The 17504-nt window shown below is 47.4% G+C and overlaps 1 protein-coding gene across 1 annotated transcript in view; it reads right to left on the bottom strand.

Annotated features, from left to right (window-relative positions):
- The window catches only part of MOCOS (molybdenum cofactor sulfurase), a 55953-nt gene that overhangs the window by 37974 nt on the left and 475 nt on the right, over positions 1-17504 (bottom strand). The window contains exons 2-6 of the mRNA XM_042911156.1: positions 11813-11902; positions 8671-8737; positions 7130-7771; positions 4865-4941; positions 2579-2778 (exon numbers count right to left, since the gene is read on the bottom strand). Coding sequence (XP_042767090.1) covers positions 2579-2778; positions 4865-4941; positions 7130-7771; positions 8671-8737; positions 11813-11902 — 1076 coding nt within the window. The remainder of the gene's footprint in view (positions 1-2578; positions 2779-4864; positions 4942-7129; positions 7772-8670; positions 8738-11812; positions 11903-17504) is intronic.

Raw genomic sequence — 17504 nt, 5'->3', positions numbered from 1 at the left:
GAATGAAATTAGGAGCCCTGGCTATCAAAAACGAGACCCTTGGGGCACCTGGGTGGCTCAGTCAGTTAAGCGTCTGACTTCAGCTCAGGTCATGATCTCACAGCTTGTGAGTTCGAGCCCTGCATCGGGCTCTGTGCTAACAGCTCAGAGCCTGGAGCCTGCTTCAGATTTTGTGTCTCCCTCTCTCTCTGCCCCTCCCCTGCTTGTGCTCTGACTGTCTGTCTGTCTCTCTCTGTCTCTCAAAAATAAACATTAAAAATTTTTAAAAAAAAAAGAAAGAAAGCTCAATTATTTTACACATCCCGTGAAAAGAGAGCCAAACCCCACCATGATGCATTTGATCTTTCTAAAGGCCACCAAAGTCCCTGTGGAATTTCCACATGGTGAAGTGGCCCAGGAAAACCATGCTGGGCTTTCTTGAGCCGGCACAGTTGGTCACACCTCAGCCACGGAATCCATTCATGATACGAGCCTCCTCTACAAACGCACAGAGGGAGAAACACATCCCGTGTGTGGCCTCGGGGAACCAGAATCCTGGTAAAGTCAGCGGGGCACCCAGACAGGAAGCTCTCCCTGCCTAGGCTCTTCCTTCTCTTCGAGAAGTCTCTGGGACAACGAGGAATTCTTTCCCTGCTCTGCCTACCACCGCACATGTCATGGTCACCCACCTGCCTTCCTCCACACCTCGAGGGAAGTACAACTTATTTGGGTCCAAGAATGAAACTTACTTTACCCATCACCCAGAATAACACATTTAAGAAGGCAAAACTTTTACTCTTGATGCATTTTCCATTTGCCACCCGCCCCCCGCCCACCACCACCAAAAGCATTCAAAATTGCCTGTTTCTTAGCGGCGTCATGCTGCCAGGGTAAACTAAGGGGTGTCTGCACGGTAAACCCACCCAAGAGACAACCTGTGGTTGTAGAGGGTCCACTTCCAGATACGAGTAAGAGTTAACACGTCCCCAGAAGAATATTTCTCAACTGTGTTCCTCAGATAGTTTATGGCTATTGAGAAGGGGTGGAGGAATGATTCCTTGAGAAATTCTGCATTTAACAAAGGTGATAGGGAGTATGGCTTTCAGGGGAAGATGAACACCTTCTTCCAAACTTATCTGACCATCGAACCTGCTCCTCACAGAGCTGCTCTAGGAACCCAGGCTCTGGGAAGGGCCTTGCGCTCCCCATCCCCGCCAGTCTGGGACAACACATCTGGTGACCATCTATCGCCATGGCAGAGTGCCTGGTATGCCTCTGGACATTTTGATGGACTGAGCAGTGACCAGCTTACTCAGTTATGGCAAGGACCCAAGCAGTTCCCAAAACACAAACCACTATTTGCACTGTGTTCGTGGGAAAAATAGATACAAAGGGTATTCTGCACAAACTATGTTATAACCGAACTACTAAATCTTTCCAACTCATAATATGCACGAACTATGGCAGAAACAAGGACTTTTGTGATACTAAGGACAGCACTTCTGCTTACCATAAAGAAAGAGTTCTGAATTCCAGGCCACATTCAAAGACCTGGTGGTAGCAGGCCCATGTTGTGTAATCCCATGATACCTACCATCTGATGTATCCCTGGGACTACCATGCTGAATATACATGAAATGACCTCGGACGTGGCATTCTGTCTACACTGCTTTTCTGTCTCCATTGTTTTAGCGTGTCTTTCCTTGCTGGCAAGCTGTCAGCTGTCACCTTCCAGTGCTATCAAGGACTCAGACCTTCTCTCTCCATGCCTGAAAATGACCATTTCTGGCTGAAAAAAGGAGAGCTGGTAAACTAAATAGCCACACCTGTTAGAACGGAGTGCCTATGAGAGTATAGAGCCTCTAAGGAAGGGCTGGGCCTCTCCAATCATGCATGGGCTGCCTTTCTCACAGCTACTGCAAGGACTCACAGACCTGGACTGCAAATGTCAGGGCTCCAAAAGGCTGCAGAGTTCCAGGGGAAAGAAATTCTGTTGTGAACAGGTGCTCAAGGTGACAAGAAAACCCACCTGGATATACATACAATGGAACACTACTCAGCAATGAAAAGGAATAAAATCTTGCCATTTGCAACAACATGGATGGAACTGGAGGGTATTATGCTAAGTGAAATAAATCAATCAGAAAAAGACAGATATCATATGTTTTCACTCATAGGTGGAATTTGAGAAACTTAACAGAAGACCATAGGAGAAGGGAAGGAAAAATAAGTTACAGAGAAGGAGGCAAACCATAAGAAACTCTTAAATACAGAGAACTGAGGGTTGATGGGCATGGGGGGTTGAGGGGTCAGGGAAAATGGGAGATGGACATTGAGGAGGGCACTTGTTGGGATGAGCACTGGGTGTTGTATGTAAGTGATGAATCACAGGAATCTACTCCCGAAGCCAAGATTACACTATATACACTGTAGGTTAGCTAACTTGTCAATAAATTATGAAGGAAAGGGAGGGGAAGGGAGGGGAAGGGAGGGGGAGGGAGGGGAAGGGAGGGGAAGGGAAGGGAAGGGAAGGGAAGGGAAGGGAAGGGAAGGGAAGGGAAGGGAAGGGAAGGGAAGGGAAGGGAAGGAGAAAACCCACCTGGGAATAACCAATAATGTTCCCACTGTGGTCAAGAACATTAAAATTGATGACAGGACCCTGCACCTCTGGGCTGCTGAATTCAGAGTCGCTGTAAATCCGCACCACAGGGGCTCCATTGGGGTACCGGAGAGCACACAGGGCAGTGTAGGTGTACTGAGCCAAGGTAAAGGTGTGCTGCTTTATATTCTCCATTCCACCTCGAAAGCGATTGTGAAATGTCAGACAGAATCATGAACTTTCCACGTAATTCACTCAGTCATTTTTAAGAACACAAGATCATTCTAACCGGCAAAGCTGGACCTCAGATTAACAATTGTAAGTATGGGTAAATATGGTGTGGTACTGTCCATATGGTTAATGTGTAGGTCTGGGGGACTGAACAACACCTTACTGTTGTTGTTTCTGTGGAATCTTCCATAGGAATTCCTGTCATCCTCTTTGTTTTCTTTCTTTAATAATGCCACTTAAGCATTCGGAGAATTTAGACCCTTGGGTTACAAATGGCAAAAAAGCACCACCTTATCTTTAAAAGTATCTCTTTTTTTGCTGTACCTTTAACATTTAAATCATTTTTTGAGAAAGAGAGAGAGAGCTCAAACGGGAGAGGGGTAGAGGGAGAGAGAGAGAATCTCAAGCAGGCTCCACACCCTCAGCGCAGAGCCCAGCACGTGTTTCAAACCCACGACCCTGAGATCATGACCTGGGCCAAAATCAAAAGTCAGATGCTCCACCAACTGAACCACCCAGGCACCCTCAATGTGTAAATCATTTCAATAGGATCCAGATCAATTAAGGATACATGTTACAGCATGGGTGAACCTTGAAAACATTATGTAAAAGAAGCCAGACACAATAGGACAAATATTGTATTATGCCTCTTATCTAAGTGCCTAGAAGAGGCAAATTCATAGAGACAGAAAGAATGGAGATTACTTGGGTCTGGGAGGGAGGGGAACTGGGGAGTTACTGTGTAGTGGGTTTCAGTTTGGGACGATGTAAAAGTCCCAGGGATGGTCAGTGGTAGATGGCTGCATAACAATGTAAACGTGCTTAATGCCACGGAAATGCACACTAAATTGGCTACAGTGATGCATTTTATGTTATGTGTACTTCACTACACATTTTTTCAAAGGAGCAATGAGGTAGGAACAATCAGGGGCTTGCCTTATTACGGAGCAAGTATTGTCAGTCCGCTTTCCGAGGCGCCCCTGGAGCTATCAGACCTGTATCTTGCTGTTCGGCCATCTATTAATATCTTTCTGGGGAAAGTGCTCATTTCTCAGTGCTTGTCTTTATTATCTCCTCTTTGTCCTGGATGCTGTCTGTTCACTTCCCTGTATTACCATCGGTGCCACCCTCCTCTCCCGTGAAGCCTGTCCATTCCCTCCGCGCCCGCCCCATATTGGGCTCAGGCTGAGAACCTGCAAGGTCCCGTTACTGTGACAAAGGAGAGAAAGGAAGGACTGCCTAATCTTTAAGCCACACCCCTGGCTCACCACCACCCCGCCTCCATATGGAGGGTGCAAGCAGCACCACCCAGCTCTAGAAGCTCAGCCTCTGGAAGAGTGCCCAGGAGCATGACGGAGGGCGGGTGCCTGGCTCGTAAGGCAGAGGTTCTTCCTAGTCCTATGTGTTTGTGTCAGGCCCCACACGATGGGGAGTGGCATCTGTGTGTGTGTCAGCCCACAGTGAGTGTCCCCCACCTGCCCAACACCCCAAATACTTGCCGGGACACACAACGTGCATCATTGCAAAGCCCAGCAGCAGAGACAGGGGCTCGGGGTTAGGCATTATTATGGCCTAGGTTGGAACTCCAACCCTCCCAGTTACGAGGTCCCTGGCCCTGGAGAAGGCACTTAACTTCTCTGAGCATTAGCTCTTCATCACACAGTCCCCCCCACCCCCTGAGACAGGAGGGAGGACCCAGCAAGGTAACAGCAGAATAAGGTCTCAGGATCTGTAACCATTCCCAGACCAGGGACCGAGGGTGGGTCTTCTGCTTCTGTGAAGCGACTAATCTCCTGATTTGGAACGTCTCTTACTGGTTAAAATGTTCTTTTAACTGACAAAAATTAAAAAAAAAAAAAATGTGGTGCAGTCTCTTGCTCTTGCCTCGGAAGTCATTCCGAAATTCTTTAGAATTAGCTTCAACTGCATTCGCTGTACAGCTGCCCTGTGCCAGCCCCTTGCACAGCCCCTGGGTCCTTATCTAAATCACACCCGTGCCGGGACACCCTCAAGGACACAGGCAACGGGAGCAACTGGATAAAAGGATCCACTGACCTGTGAGGCGCTCTAGGGCATCAAACCCGTGTTTTAGTGCTATCACGTCAAGGAACGAGATGGTGCCATCTTCAAACCTGTAACAGTGAACAAAGCAAGCCGAAGCTTTCAATGGAAGGAAATACTGTGCTTTGTAGTTTAATATTCTAGGGAGAGGATTTGCTCAGAACCCTGTTACTGCAATCTTAATTTCCTTATAAAACTAATGTATTATGAATTAGCTATATGACTCAACAATTAATGAATTAACTATGAATTAATAATGATAATAAGAGGTGCCTGGGTGACTCAGTCAGCTCAGCGTCTAACTCTTGATTTCAGTTCAGATCATGATCTCACAGTCGTGAGTTCAAGCTCCACATCAGGCTCTGTGTTGACAGTGCAGAGGCTGCTTGGGATTCTCTCTCTCTCTCTCTCTCTCTCTCTCTCTCTCTCTGTCTCTCTGTTCTCTCTCTCCCTCCACCCCTCCCCTGCTTGCACTCTTTGTCTCTCAAAACAAATATTAAAAACTTTAAAAAATAATAATGATAATGAATTAATCAATAATGAATCAATTACTAACTGATTAATCACCAGTGAATTAATAAATAATCTCTAATAAATTAAACATTATTAGCTAATAATGAATTAAGTTATCAATATATAGTAAATAATTATTCATTAACCAATAATCAATAGACTCTTGGAAAAAAGGAAGGGTTTGTTTGTTTGTTTGTTTCCATCAAAAGTTGTACATTCTTGGGTTATCAAACAATTAAGAACATGGTCGGGGTACATGTTCAAAACATATTTGGTTTGGGTATTAAATCTCTCGAGTTCTAGTCCTAAGCCCACTAGAAAAAAATGAGACTTCTAGTGGTGAATAACCATTCCGCTTTCTAGGAATCTTGGTGCAGCACCTGCCGTGAGGCAACCCGCCCAGTCGAAGGCCAGAGGTCTGGTCCAGCTCAGCCCACCCCCATCCTGCCCGGTAGGCACTGCCCCACTTCTCCTGGCCTCCACACGTTCCTATTGGCTCCATAAAGTTGGAGTTGTCATTGTGATCTGCCTTTAATTTATGTGATGCTGTGCCTGTCATTCTCTTCCCGCTTGGTTATACTACTCACTACGTTATCATACCCGGATACAAAATGTCTTACAGCAGAGTTCCTGTTCCAGAATCCCCCAGCTATGGAGAAGTCCGAAATAAAAGAGACACCAAATAGCCCCACCGACGCCAACTCTATCTGGGCACTTCACCTATACGAGCTCTCAATAATCGTAGGCTTTCAGAGACCCACTTTATAGGGAAAACTAGGTGCAGAGATCAAGTCATACACCCCTGTCCCCACTGCTGCTGGTGCGTGGTGAAGCCGGGATTCACTCGCCAGCAATCCAGCTCTGGGGCCCACAGATCTGACCCATGACTCTACCGGCAGGGACACGCCCCCATCCGCAGAACCCTGAGTCTCCACCTGGGTCTATGGGGGATCTGACCCCCTTCCCATCCAGGCTCCAGGTCTTCTCAGGCACCAGCAGGGTCACTAGCCCCTGGCCCAATCCCATGGTATTACCCGCTGTTGGACCCAGCAGAACCCTGGGTCAGCTGTCACTTTCATCCTCTCACGTATTCGACCTCATGGGTCCCAGCCATCACCCTGTGGGAGAGCTCCTCGGCCTGTCCCGCACCCCGTGCCCCGCAGCCTGAGGAAGATGCATACACCAGCAAACCCGGGCAGAGGCCTCTGCCACTTGCAGGCAAGTAGCTCTCTGCCCCCAAACTTCCCTTTGTCACTCACAGGGCTCACAGAGCCTGCTCACAGCATCCCACATGTCTGGTGGCTTCTGAATTAACTAATTCTTCTTGCCAACCAGCCACCAAGCTGAGCAGATTCCAGCTGCTGAAAACCAGCTGTGCCGTCAACATGCACGCACACTTGTTCCAGAAGATGCCATCTTTTTAAAAGACCGCTTTGATAAACTGCGGCACCTCTTGCCTGTGCTCTGGGGAAAGGCCCGGTGGCCGACCCTCCTTACCCTCCTGAGAGCCCTTCACGGCCTCCGCTTGCAGCCCTTGTCCTCTCACAGCTCTGGACAAGCCCGCACACGGGGGCCCAGTTCACTGAGCTGCCTGGGGCACCCTCCAGCCGACCTCTGCCTCCGTCCCTGCCTCCAAACCCCCTAACCCTGGTGGCCGAGCCCAGTCCCTTGCATGATCCTAATAGGGGACACATGCAGGACCCCTGCCTGGCTGAACTCCAGCCAGCCATCCCCGTGGCGAGTTACCTTTCAGCCACCGACTGTCTTGGGATATAGAAGTCTTCTCCTGCAAGGTACGCAGCGGCCGTGCCTCCTCCAAAGTAGGTTTTCCTCAGCAGAGGAGCCACACGATTATTCACCAGCAGAGCGCCCAGGCCAGTGGGGAATCCAAAGATCTTATAGAAGGAGAGGGGGACAAAGTCGGCCTGGTGAACCGACAGGTCCAAAGGCGAGGTGCTCACGTAGGAGGCCGCGTCAAGCAACACGAACCACTTCCCAGGCACGCTCACGGGGCACATCCGCCCGGCCTTGACCTCTCCTATCCAGGACAGGGGGTATCTGGTTCCGGAAAAGTTACTCTGAGCAGGGTAACAAAAGAGGTGCGGGAGCTGGCAGTCAGGGTCACTGGCAGCAGTGCCCCGTGTCTCCACCACGCACACGTCCTCTGGCCTGACTGGGATGGAAGTGACGTTCATGGCCGTGGTGACCTTCCTCATGCCCACCACGGACGTGTGGCTGTCGGTGAGGTAACAGAACCGACTCCCGTTGCTCTCCGGGCCCGGGGACACCCACGGGAAGGCCTCTGCCACCAGTTTAAGAGCAGCCGTGCTCCCTGCCGTGAAAATCACGCTGTAGTCCTCTGTGGAGGTGTGGAAGTGCTCCAAAATCCTGGAAGAAGCACAGTATCATGCCAACTCCTTGGTCTCACTAGTGTTAAACGTCCAGCGGTAGCTGCGTTTCTACTGAATGTGACATCTCTCTACCTTCACATCTAGAAGACCCACACCGGCTTGGCCACCCTCTCAGAGTTAGGGCAGGGGCCAAGCGGGCCGCAGGAAGAGCTGACGAGCAGGTTCAAACTGGCAAAAGCACCTCCCGCCTCCCAAGTCCACACCCTCCTAGGACAAGGCAAAAACCCACGATGATCGTAATCCCAGGACACACTCTCTCCCAGGTCAGCTCTCTGTCTCCGCCACGGCAAGTGGTAGGTCACCAACTTGTTTCGCAGCACTTTTCATACGTGGCAGCCCAGCACCACTTTCCAGTTGGAAATGACTTGAAATTATAGGAATTGAAGGAACGTTAGGCACCCCACGGAAATTACTTACGAAAACTATTCACCTGTGGAAAAACATAAAGAGCTGTCCGAGGCGCGCATACTCGTAAAAAGGTTGGGTGGGCTGGGGATGAGTAAAACAAGGCGCCTAATGAAATGCGAAAGGAAAGCCCAGACTGAATGTTTTTCTTCTCTCTGAAGGTGAGACTTGGGAAGTGGTCGCTCCTTGCCGCTCTGGCCCCCGGGCACTCTGGCACCGGCCCGAAGCCACCTGAGACGGCCGTGAGCACCTCAGGGCCACCCACCTGTGCTTCGGCTCCACCTTGCTCCGCACCCACTGTCTCTCACCTTCCCGTCCTCTGCCCCTGATGTTCATCATTGTGCACTTGACCATTTAGCTGACCGTGATCTTCCCGAAACCAGCTCAGAACTTTGTGGGAGGCGGTAAGTGGTAGGAAAGCAGCCCAGCCACCTGGGGGCGCCCGCTCGGGCTGGCACCTTTGCCACTCACCTGTAGCGCACGTGCTCCACGGTGTCATGGGTGAGCTTGCTGCTGATGTTCTGGCTGTGAGGGTTACCTGGCAGGTTACAGAGAAAGGCCATCAGGCCACTACTTGTGTCTCTCTTCTTGTGTTCCTCCCAATCCTCTCCCTCAGTTTCTCAAAGAGTTAAGCATACAACCACTGTCTGACCCAGCGATGCCCCTCCCATACCCTCAAGGGAGGTGAAAACATACATCCACACGAAGAGTCGTGCGCAGAAATGCTCACAGGCAGGTTTGTTGGTAAAGCCAAATCCTGGGGACAACATGAATGTCTATCGTGAGCAGACAGCAGATAGCTGATGAGCAGATAGGCAAAATGTGATCTATCCACACAATGGGAAAGTAGTCACAATAAAAAGGAACCCGCTGGCTAGGTCATGAATGAACCGCAAAAACATGTTCACTGAAAGATGCCAGACACAAGGCGTCACACAGTATACGATTCCATTTACATGAAATGTCCAGCAAAGGCAACTGTACAGAGAGAGGTTCAGAAAGTAATGAATTTAGTGGTTGCCTGGGACTGAGGGGGCAACAGGGATTAACTATAAATAGGCATCAGAGATCTTAGTGGGGGAATGAAAATGTTCTAAGTGATTTATAATGATAGTTGCACCACTTGGTAAAGTTACTAAAAATCGCTAAATTGTACATTTGAAATAGATGAATTTTATGATATGTAAAATAAAATTCAGTTTTTTTAAACCAACCAACCAACCTCCACCCCCAACTAGTAAAGCAAGATGGGATCGGGGAAGAATATTCTGGAGCTGGAAGTCAGCTCTCAGGCAGCCAGACCAATGCAAGAACCTTTTCTACAAGTTTCCTGACAGGTGGTTCTAATAATTAACTCCAGGGAACCAAGTACACAACCTCAGGAGGCTGCCCTTTCTCCCTGCCCCCTGCCGCCGGCCCTGCCCCCAACCATGAGACAGAGCCATGAATGCCACTTAAATCTAAGTCCCCATCTGTTGCCCTGCATTCACACCGCTGCTACCGGCATCATTCCCGCAGAAACACATCTATCTCCTCCAAATATGTGAAAGGGACCATCACATCTCCCCTTAGCCCATTCTCAAGGCTAGAGTCTCTCCTAATTTCTTTTGTTTAAGATTTGCTTAAATGTTTATTTATTTACTTTGAGAGACAGAGAGAGACAGAGAGAGAGCAAGCAGGAGAGGGACAGAGAGAGAGAGAGAGAGAATCCCAAGCAGGTGTCATGCTGACAGTGCAGAGTCCCACACAGGACTTGATCTCATGAACCATGAGATCATGACCTGAGCTGAAATCAAGAGTTGGATGCTTAAACGACTGAGCCACCCAGGCGCCCCAAGTTTCCTAATTTCACTTGTCAATTTCTAGTTCTCCTCCCCTCCTTGGATGCCCCATGAGTGTGACCCATAGTATCATTACCTCCTCACAACATGGCCCCCAGATGAGGACACAGACCTCTCAAGGGGCCGGATGTGCAGGGGTGAGGCACAAGCATTTCTCAGGAGCAGGACCACAAGACCACATTAACACAGTCTTGACCTTTTTTGTTTTAGGGTTCGTTTGTTTGTTTTCTCATATATACTGTCGGGTCACACTGAATTTCTGGTCATTGAAGCCACCAATGCTCCTTTTCCATAGGCACTAGTAACCCAGGGACTTGGTACTTACTCTTGCTTCCTCTCGCCACCCTGGTTTTTAGCTCAGCACCATCAGCACTACCTACAGTCTACAGATCGTCACCTCTCGGCACCTTTCCCACAGCTAGGACAATTGCAAAATTTAAGGAAGACTTGTGGGTCTCTTTGCAAATCATGGAGTAAAATCAAGATAAGGTCCCTCAGTGACATCTCCCCTACAAACGACTCCCCAGATTTAAATATCTGCTGACTGCCCAGGACCTTAGTGTGGCATGATAGGACTGTCATGAACTGAGGCAGTCTGCTAAGGGATAAGGGCTTGTGCTCTGGAGCCCATTGGCCTGGAGAGCCACTCCCCCAGCTCCAGCGCTTTCTGACTGTATGGCCTCTGGTTAGCTGCCTCCCTTCTCTGGGGCCCACTTTCCTCACCTGTAAAACAGGAGTGATGACAGAACCTGTACCTTAGCTTGTTTGAAAACAGAACCTGTGCCCTCGTTTGGCTGGAGAATGGAGGGAGAGAGAAGAGATCAAGCATTTGGAACAGTGCCTGAAGTGTATAGTGAGTGTTCAGGAGAGGGTGCTTGCTGCTATTACCATTAACAGCTAGAGCTGTTTTTAGTGCAAGCTCCCTTTCCACACTTATCTCCTCATCACACGGTGCTGCTGATTAATGTCCTCCAGGGCTGCCCATTGTTTCTAGAATAAACATCAAACTCTGCAGAGCACCTACAATGCCCCTACCTACCTCTCCATTCATGTCTCCCCCACTCTCCTCCCCTCCTCTGTGCTCCGGGGCTAATTCCTGAAACCACTAAAGGATCTTGGTTCATGCTACTACCTCTGTCTGGAATACCGTTCTCCTCGTGCCCAAGTGAATCCCTGCTCATCCTCCAGTCACCCCTCTCCTAAGGCAGCTTTCTCTGACACTCACACTGCCAGCCCTGTCACTCTGCAACCACAGACCCCGTGGTATCATGGGCCTTTTGTTCATAGCCCTTCAGATAGTTGGTCATTTACATTTATTTGGAGCTCACTTGATTAAGGTCCTGTCTTGACTAGATCACAGTCCACGAAGGCAGAGCCTGTGCTTCCTCTGTTTTCATTGTACCACCGTGCCCCCCACAGCAAAGTGGCTCAACACACATTTCTGGAGTGAAAGAATAAATGAATGTCCTTCCCACCAGCCCACCCTCTGCACAGGGTCATCCTGTCAAACACAGCAGCTTTGTATTTCTGTGCCCTTCTGACACTGACCCCTTCTTCTGGAAGTAAACCTTGTGTCCCTGAGCCGATCCTTCCTATCCTGGCCGCACATGTATCATAGGGACCGACCTGAGTGCTTGCTTGACACCCTTCTCCCATGGGGTCTATTCAGCACTGTCCTAAATAAATCTGATATTTATTAAGCAGAGATAGATCAGCTGAATGTTGTTGGCTACTATTCATATAAAAGTCGGTTTGGGTGTGTTTTTCTTTACCATAAACATTTTCCATGAGATCATTTGTGAAGCTTGTGAGCTGACTCTGGGGGAACAATGTGGCTCCTGCATGGTCAAGGTAGACGGTTCCTGAAAGAAAACACAGAATCGAGCTGGGGTTATTTTCCAGAGGTATTCCACTCATTTTACCTAGATGTGATTTGTGTGAGCTTGAGCAGTGGGCACCACCAGGCCACTGATTTCTCCAAGCCTCTTGATATGAGCTTCTTAACCCAAGGCATGGGCAATGCGAGATTGCACTTTCAATACTGAATGACCTTTAGAGCCCCAAGCAAGCCTTCCTGATTAACCAGCTCTTTTACGAACCTGCACATCCCACACAGAGGAGGAGCCCAACAGACATTTGTGATTAATGACAGTAAAGCAATTTCACATTATGACTCACTTCCTATCTGGGATTTCCTTGCCTCTTCCCTGGTGGGCGAGCCCGGATTATGCTTTCCCACAGTGAATTCTATATCCCTCAACCCTAGAACAGCTTGGAGAGCTTTGGAGATGACCAGGAATGTAAATGTGCTTTCTAGCTTCTCTCATAAACAGAGACAGGCAAATTTAGATGAGAGTGAGCTACGAAGGTTTTCGCATCAGAGGAGGGAGACCAGATGGCTGGATAACTCACCATGTGTGCAAGGGTACTGGAACAGGGGCCAGCTGGCACATGGCTATGGATAGGAGGCTCCAGTGATACAACTTCTTTAGGCACAGCAATTTGGCAATATCGTCCACACTTTAAAATGCAAACCCTCTTTGACCTAGCAACTCCTCTTTTAGGAAAATACCTATGGTTTGTGAACTGGCCTGCACATGAGGACATTTAATGCAGCATTGTCTGCAATAGCAGGAGATTGGAAATGACTTAAATGTCCATGAACATGTGTTTAAAATAAAGAATTCTTACACTTCCAACTAGTACTTTATAAGTAGACATGGAGCAAACTCTGAGATGCATTTTTCAAGAATATACAATGTGAATAGATTCATTCCTTCTTTCATTCACTTAAATGGGTTTTGTTGTTGTTGTTGTTGTTGTTGTTGTTGTTGTTTTATGCAAAATAGATTTTTTGGTGTCTTCTTTTTTTAATGTTTATTTATTTTTGAGAGAGAAAGAGAGGGGGGGCGGGGGAGGGCAGGGAGAGAGGAAGACAGAGGATCTGAAGAAGGCTCCACACTGTCAACAAAGAGCCCACAGAGTGGGGCTCAAACTCATGAACTGTGAGATCATGACCTGAGCAGAAGTCAGATACTTAACAGAGTAAGCCACCCAGGCGCCCCTTTTTGGTTTCTTTTATAACATCTTTTTTGAGATATAATTCCCATACCATAAAATTCACCCTTTTAATGGTACACTTAGCAGATTCATAAACCATCACCACTATCTAATTTTAGAACATTTTCATTCATCCCAAAAAGAGAGCGCCTACTCATTACCAATCACTCCCCAATCCACTCAGCCCTAGCCCCTGGCAACCACTAATCGAACTTCTGTCTCTACAGATTTGCTTATTCTAGGCATTTGATATAAATGGAAGCATGCAAAAGTGGCCTTTTGTGTCTGGCTTCTTTCATTTAGCATAATACTTTTAAGATGCATCTGTATTTTCAAGGTGCATAATATGTTCATTTCATTCCTTTTTAGGACTGAATAGTATTCCATTGTATGGATGTACCACATTTTGTTTATCCACTCATCCAATGATAAACATGTGGGCTGCTTCCATTTTTTGACTATTATAAACGATGCTACCATGCCTATGTGCAAGATTTGTGGGGACATCTGTTTTCTCCCATTTGGTGGGTTGTTCTTTCTTATTGGTGGTATCCACAGAAGCATAAAAGTATTTAATTTTGATGAAGTCCAATTTGTCTATTTTTGTTGTTATTGTTGCTTGTGATTTTAGTGTCATAAGAAACCATTGCCTAATCCAAGGTCCTGATGATTTTTGCTTATGCTTTCTTCGAAGAGGTTTATATTTTTAGCTCTTTCGTCCATTTTTAGTTCATTTTTAAATACAGTGTGAAGTAGGGGTCCGCCTTCATTCTTTTGCATGCCAGCTACCCCAACACTATTTGTTGAAGAGACTACTCTTTCCTCTACTGAATAGTCCTGGCCTTCTGTTAAAAAGCAACTGACCATAGACATATGGGTTTATTTCTGGACTCAAAATTCCACTTCATCAGTCCACACATCTATTTTTGTACCAGTTGTACAAAATTGTACCACCAAAGTTGTACCACATTGTTTTGATTATTGTAACTTTATATACATTTTACTTATTTTACCTTTATGGGAAATGTGAGTCCTTCAACTTTGTTCTCTTTCAAGGTCGGTTTGGCTATTCTGGGTCCCTTGCATTTCTGTAAGAATTTTAGAACCAATTTATCAATTGCTGCAAAAAAGTACCTGGGACTTTGATCAGAATGTCAATCAGTCTATAGGTCAGTTTGGGGAATATTGTCATCTTAACAATATTTAGTCTTCAAATTCATGAATACAGGATGCCTTTCCATTTATTTAGGTCTTCCTTTATTTCCTTGGATGACATTTTGTAGTTTTCAGTATATAAATCTTCTACTTCCTTTGATAAGTTTATTCCTTATGTATTTTGTTCTTTTTGATGCTTTCCTTTATTTCATTTTCACAGATTTTCTTGCTAGCATCTGGATATCAAGTTGATGTTTGTGTATTGAGCTTGTATCCTATAACCTGGCTGAACTTGTTTTTTAGTTCTAACAGTTTTATATATGGATTCTTTAGGTTTTTCCGTATACAAGATTGTGTCATCAGCCAATGGAGATGTTTCACTTCTTCCCTTGCAATCTGGAGGCCTTTTATTTCATTTTCTTGCCTAACTGTCCTGGTTAGAACCTTGATGACAATGTTGAGTAGAAATGGTGAGTCCAGACATCCTTGTCTTATTCCTGCTCTTAGGGGTAAAGCTGTCAGTGTTTTACTATTAAGTATGATATTAGCTGTGGGTTTTTTGTAGACAGCCTTTATGAGGTCATTTGATTTCCTAGTTTATTGTATTTTGATGTTCAAGATATGTTTATTGAGTACTGACCATGTGCCAGGCACTGTTCTAAGTGGAAGAGACACAAAAATTGACAAAAGAGAGAAGCTGGTATGATAGTGACAGAGAAAGACAAATAAATGTAAACTATGTCAGATAATGAATGTTACGGCTCAACTGTGTAATTAAAAAAGAAGTACACACTTACAAAAATACAGACCACAAGTCAAAAGGCACACCAGACACGAGTAGCAGGAGCTGACCCTGGGGCCGTCACCATGGCCGCAGCTGGAGTGAGCAGGACTCCCTGGGCATTCTTTACCCTCCTTTGGCACCTTCTGAGTGCTGTGTAAATGTACTACCTAGTCCAAAAATTTAGTGTTAGAATAATGGTCTCTTTAACCAAAAATTCAGAAATACAAATGCACCACACCAAAAGAAAGGCCTTGGTCTGCCCAGCCATCAGGGACATGCTCATGTGAAGCCACAGTACACATGTGAAACCTGAGGGGCTCCCAGGGAGCATCACATGCCTTACCCACAGCCTTCTGCAGGGCCAGGAAGCCATTTGGGAGAAGGCTGCTTTGGCCTTTGGTCCAGTAGTTAATTTTGCAAAACAAGGCAGCCATGTTAGATCAGCTAGAGATCAGATCTTAGATGCAATCGGCCAGCACAGTGGTTAACAGTGCAGAATTCAAGTCAACCAACCTGACTGAATCCTCCTCCACCACTAGCCATTCTGGGTCCCTGTTCCTTCATCTGTAAATGGGATGAGGGTTAAATGAGTGGGTATAACAGAGCCCAGTTTTGTGCCTGGCACACAGTGACGCTCTAAGACTTGGCTATTATTAATAGAAGGAGGCAAATGACCCCAAAACCCATTGGTATTGGGTCTTCAAGAAAGGAAATTCCAGGATCTCTTCTAGATCATGCTCTTTAAGTTCTCAGTTCCACACAGGGTGAGTGGCCATGCAGCAGCACCCTAAGGCTTCAAGAACCACTCGAACCGCATCTGAAAACCCAATACTCTCAGGGAATCCCCCTCCAATTGGTTAGGCAACATATTTCAGCACTTAAAGATTAAGCATGTAATTATCTAGAGCTACCACTTAACCAGATAAACTCTCAAGCCTGCCCAAAAACTCTGAGGGGAAGGAGGAAGGGGAAAGAACAGGAGGTGAAGGTTACATTATTTTGCTTTGTTTTGTTTGTTTTTCCCTGCCCTAGGAGAGAAAGCAAGTGGATATGTTCTAAGACTTCCAACCGTGGGAGGGATGTGTTTAATCCACAAAAGTCTACTTCAACCCTATAGTGTAGAGGAAATGCTAGGAACTTGACTAGATAGATGACAGACAGAGAAAGAAAGAATACGATAAGATAGATGTTAAAGGGGCTCTGAGGGGCAGCCTGGGATCTGGCTACCACATTTAAATTTTACATTTAAGTAAACGTCCTCTGAAGGACACAAGGAACACAAGTAGGGGCCCAGAACATACCTCTGCTTTCCCAAGGTAGCGTTGCGGGGAGAGGTCAGCCAGTGATGGGTGTGAGGGATCAGAGCTGGAGGGATTAGGGGATTAAGCAGGTGTGGTGCTGAAATAATTATGGACTGCGAGAAAACAGCCTCTGGGATTTACGTCAAAAGAATGGGGAGCCTCCTTCTCTCCCTCCACACCTGTGGGTGTTTGTTGTATCAGTCTATTTCTACGGGTAGAAATTTCCACAGTAAAACGTTTCAGAGACGGCAAGTGGAAGCGGAAGGGTGAGATGCTGTCTCCTGCAGGTGAATGTGTCACTGGCAAGAATGGCAAGGTAGTAGAGAGGCCACCAGAAGGTCCCCCGTCTCCCTCCCGGGCTTCCCTACTGAAGTACAGACAGGGGACACACAAGGAGGAGGCCACAGCCCTCAAAGCTCCCAAACAGAAAACATTGTCACTATCCCAAACATGAGGAAATAACTCAAAAGAGCTGCAATCAGCTACCCTATTACTGAAACGTTAAGTCACAGCGGCCGCTGTTGTGCCGCAAGCAAGGGAGCAGTCACCAGTTGCTAATTGCGACAGAATAAATACACCTCAAATCCTGGCGCCACGACCATGCCCACTTAACCTGCGGTCCCTCCCTGCTCAACCGGCACGCGGTCCAAAGGCTCCAGGAAGACCTTCACGCAAGGTTCCCGACCCGGTGCGGGAGCCCTCCCGCCCGGCTGTGACGTCTTGGCAAGGCCACAGGGCCACATCGAGCTCGTTTAAAAGTTAACCAGCCTGTTCCGCCTTGCGGGTATCAAAAGGATGATGTGATCGCGATCGATACTCGTGTCCAATTTACAGGCTCGCCCTGTATGTACTTAAAGCTCAAACTTCACGGTTTGCTAATTCCAGTCGCCCAGCGAGCTAGAGTTCGAAGGCATTGTTCTGATGGCACGAATGAGAAAAATGGGCTTCGAAAATAAAGCTGCTTATGAGCTTAGTGTCCGTAGCCTCTCGGCCCCAAGCGCACACGCCCCCAGACTCGCGGTCCGCACCCGGATCACTGGCCGCCCGCCGCCCACGCACTGCACCTGTCCGCAGGCGAGCACCTGGACAGTCATGGCCGCTGCACATTCCTGCCTTTCGCAACGCTGGCTCCAGCTGGACCTTTAGAGCCGGGAGTGTCGCGGC

Source organism: Panthera leo, chromosome D3 (assembly GCF_018350215.1).
Source record: "Panthera leo isolate Ple1 chromosome D3, P.leo_Ple1_pat1.1, whole genome shotgun sequence".
NCBI classification, from domain to species: domain Eukaryota; kingdom Metazoa; phylum Chordata; class Mammalia; order Carnivora; family Felidae; genus Panthera; species Panthera leo.
The sequence above is the reverse complement of the archived record's forward strand: the minus strand, read 5'-3'. Positions and strand labels throughout refer to the sequence as shown.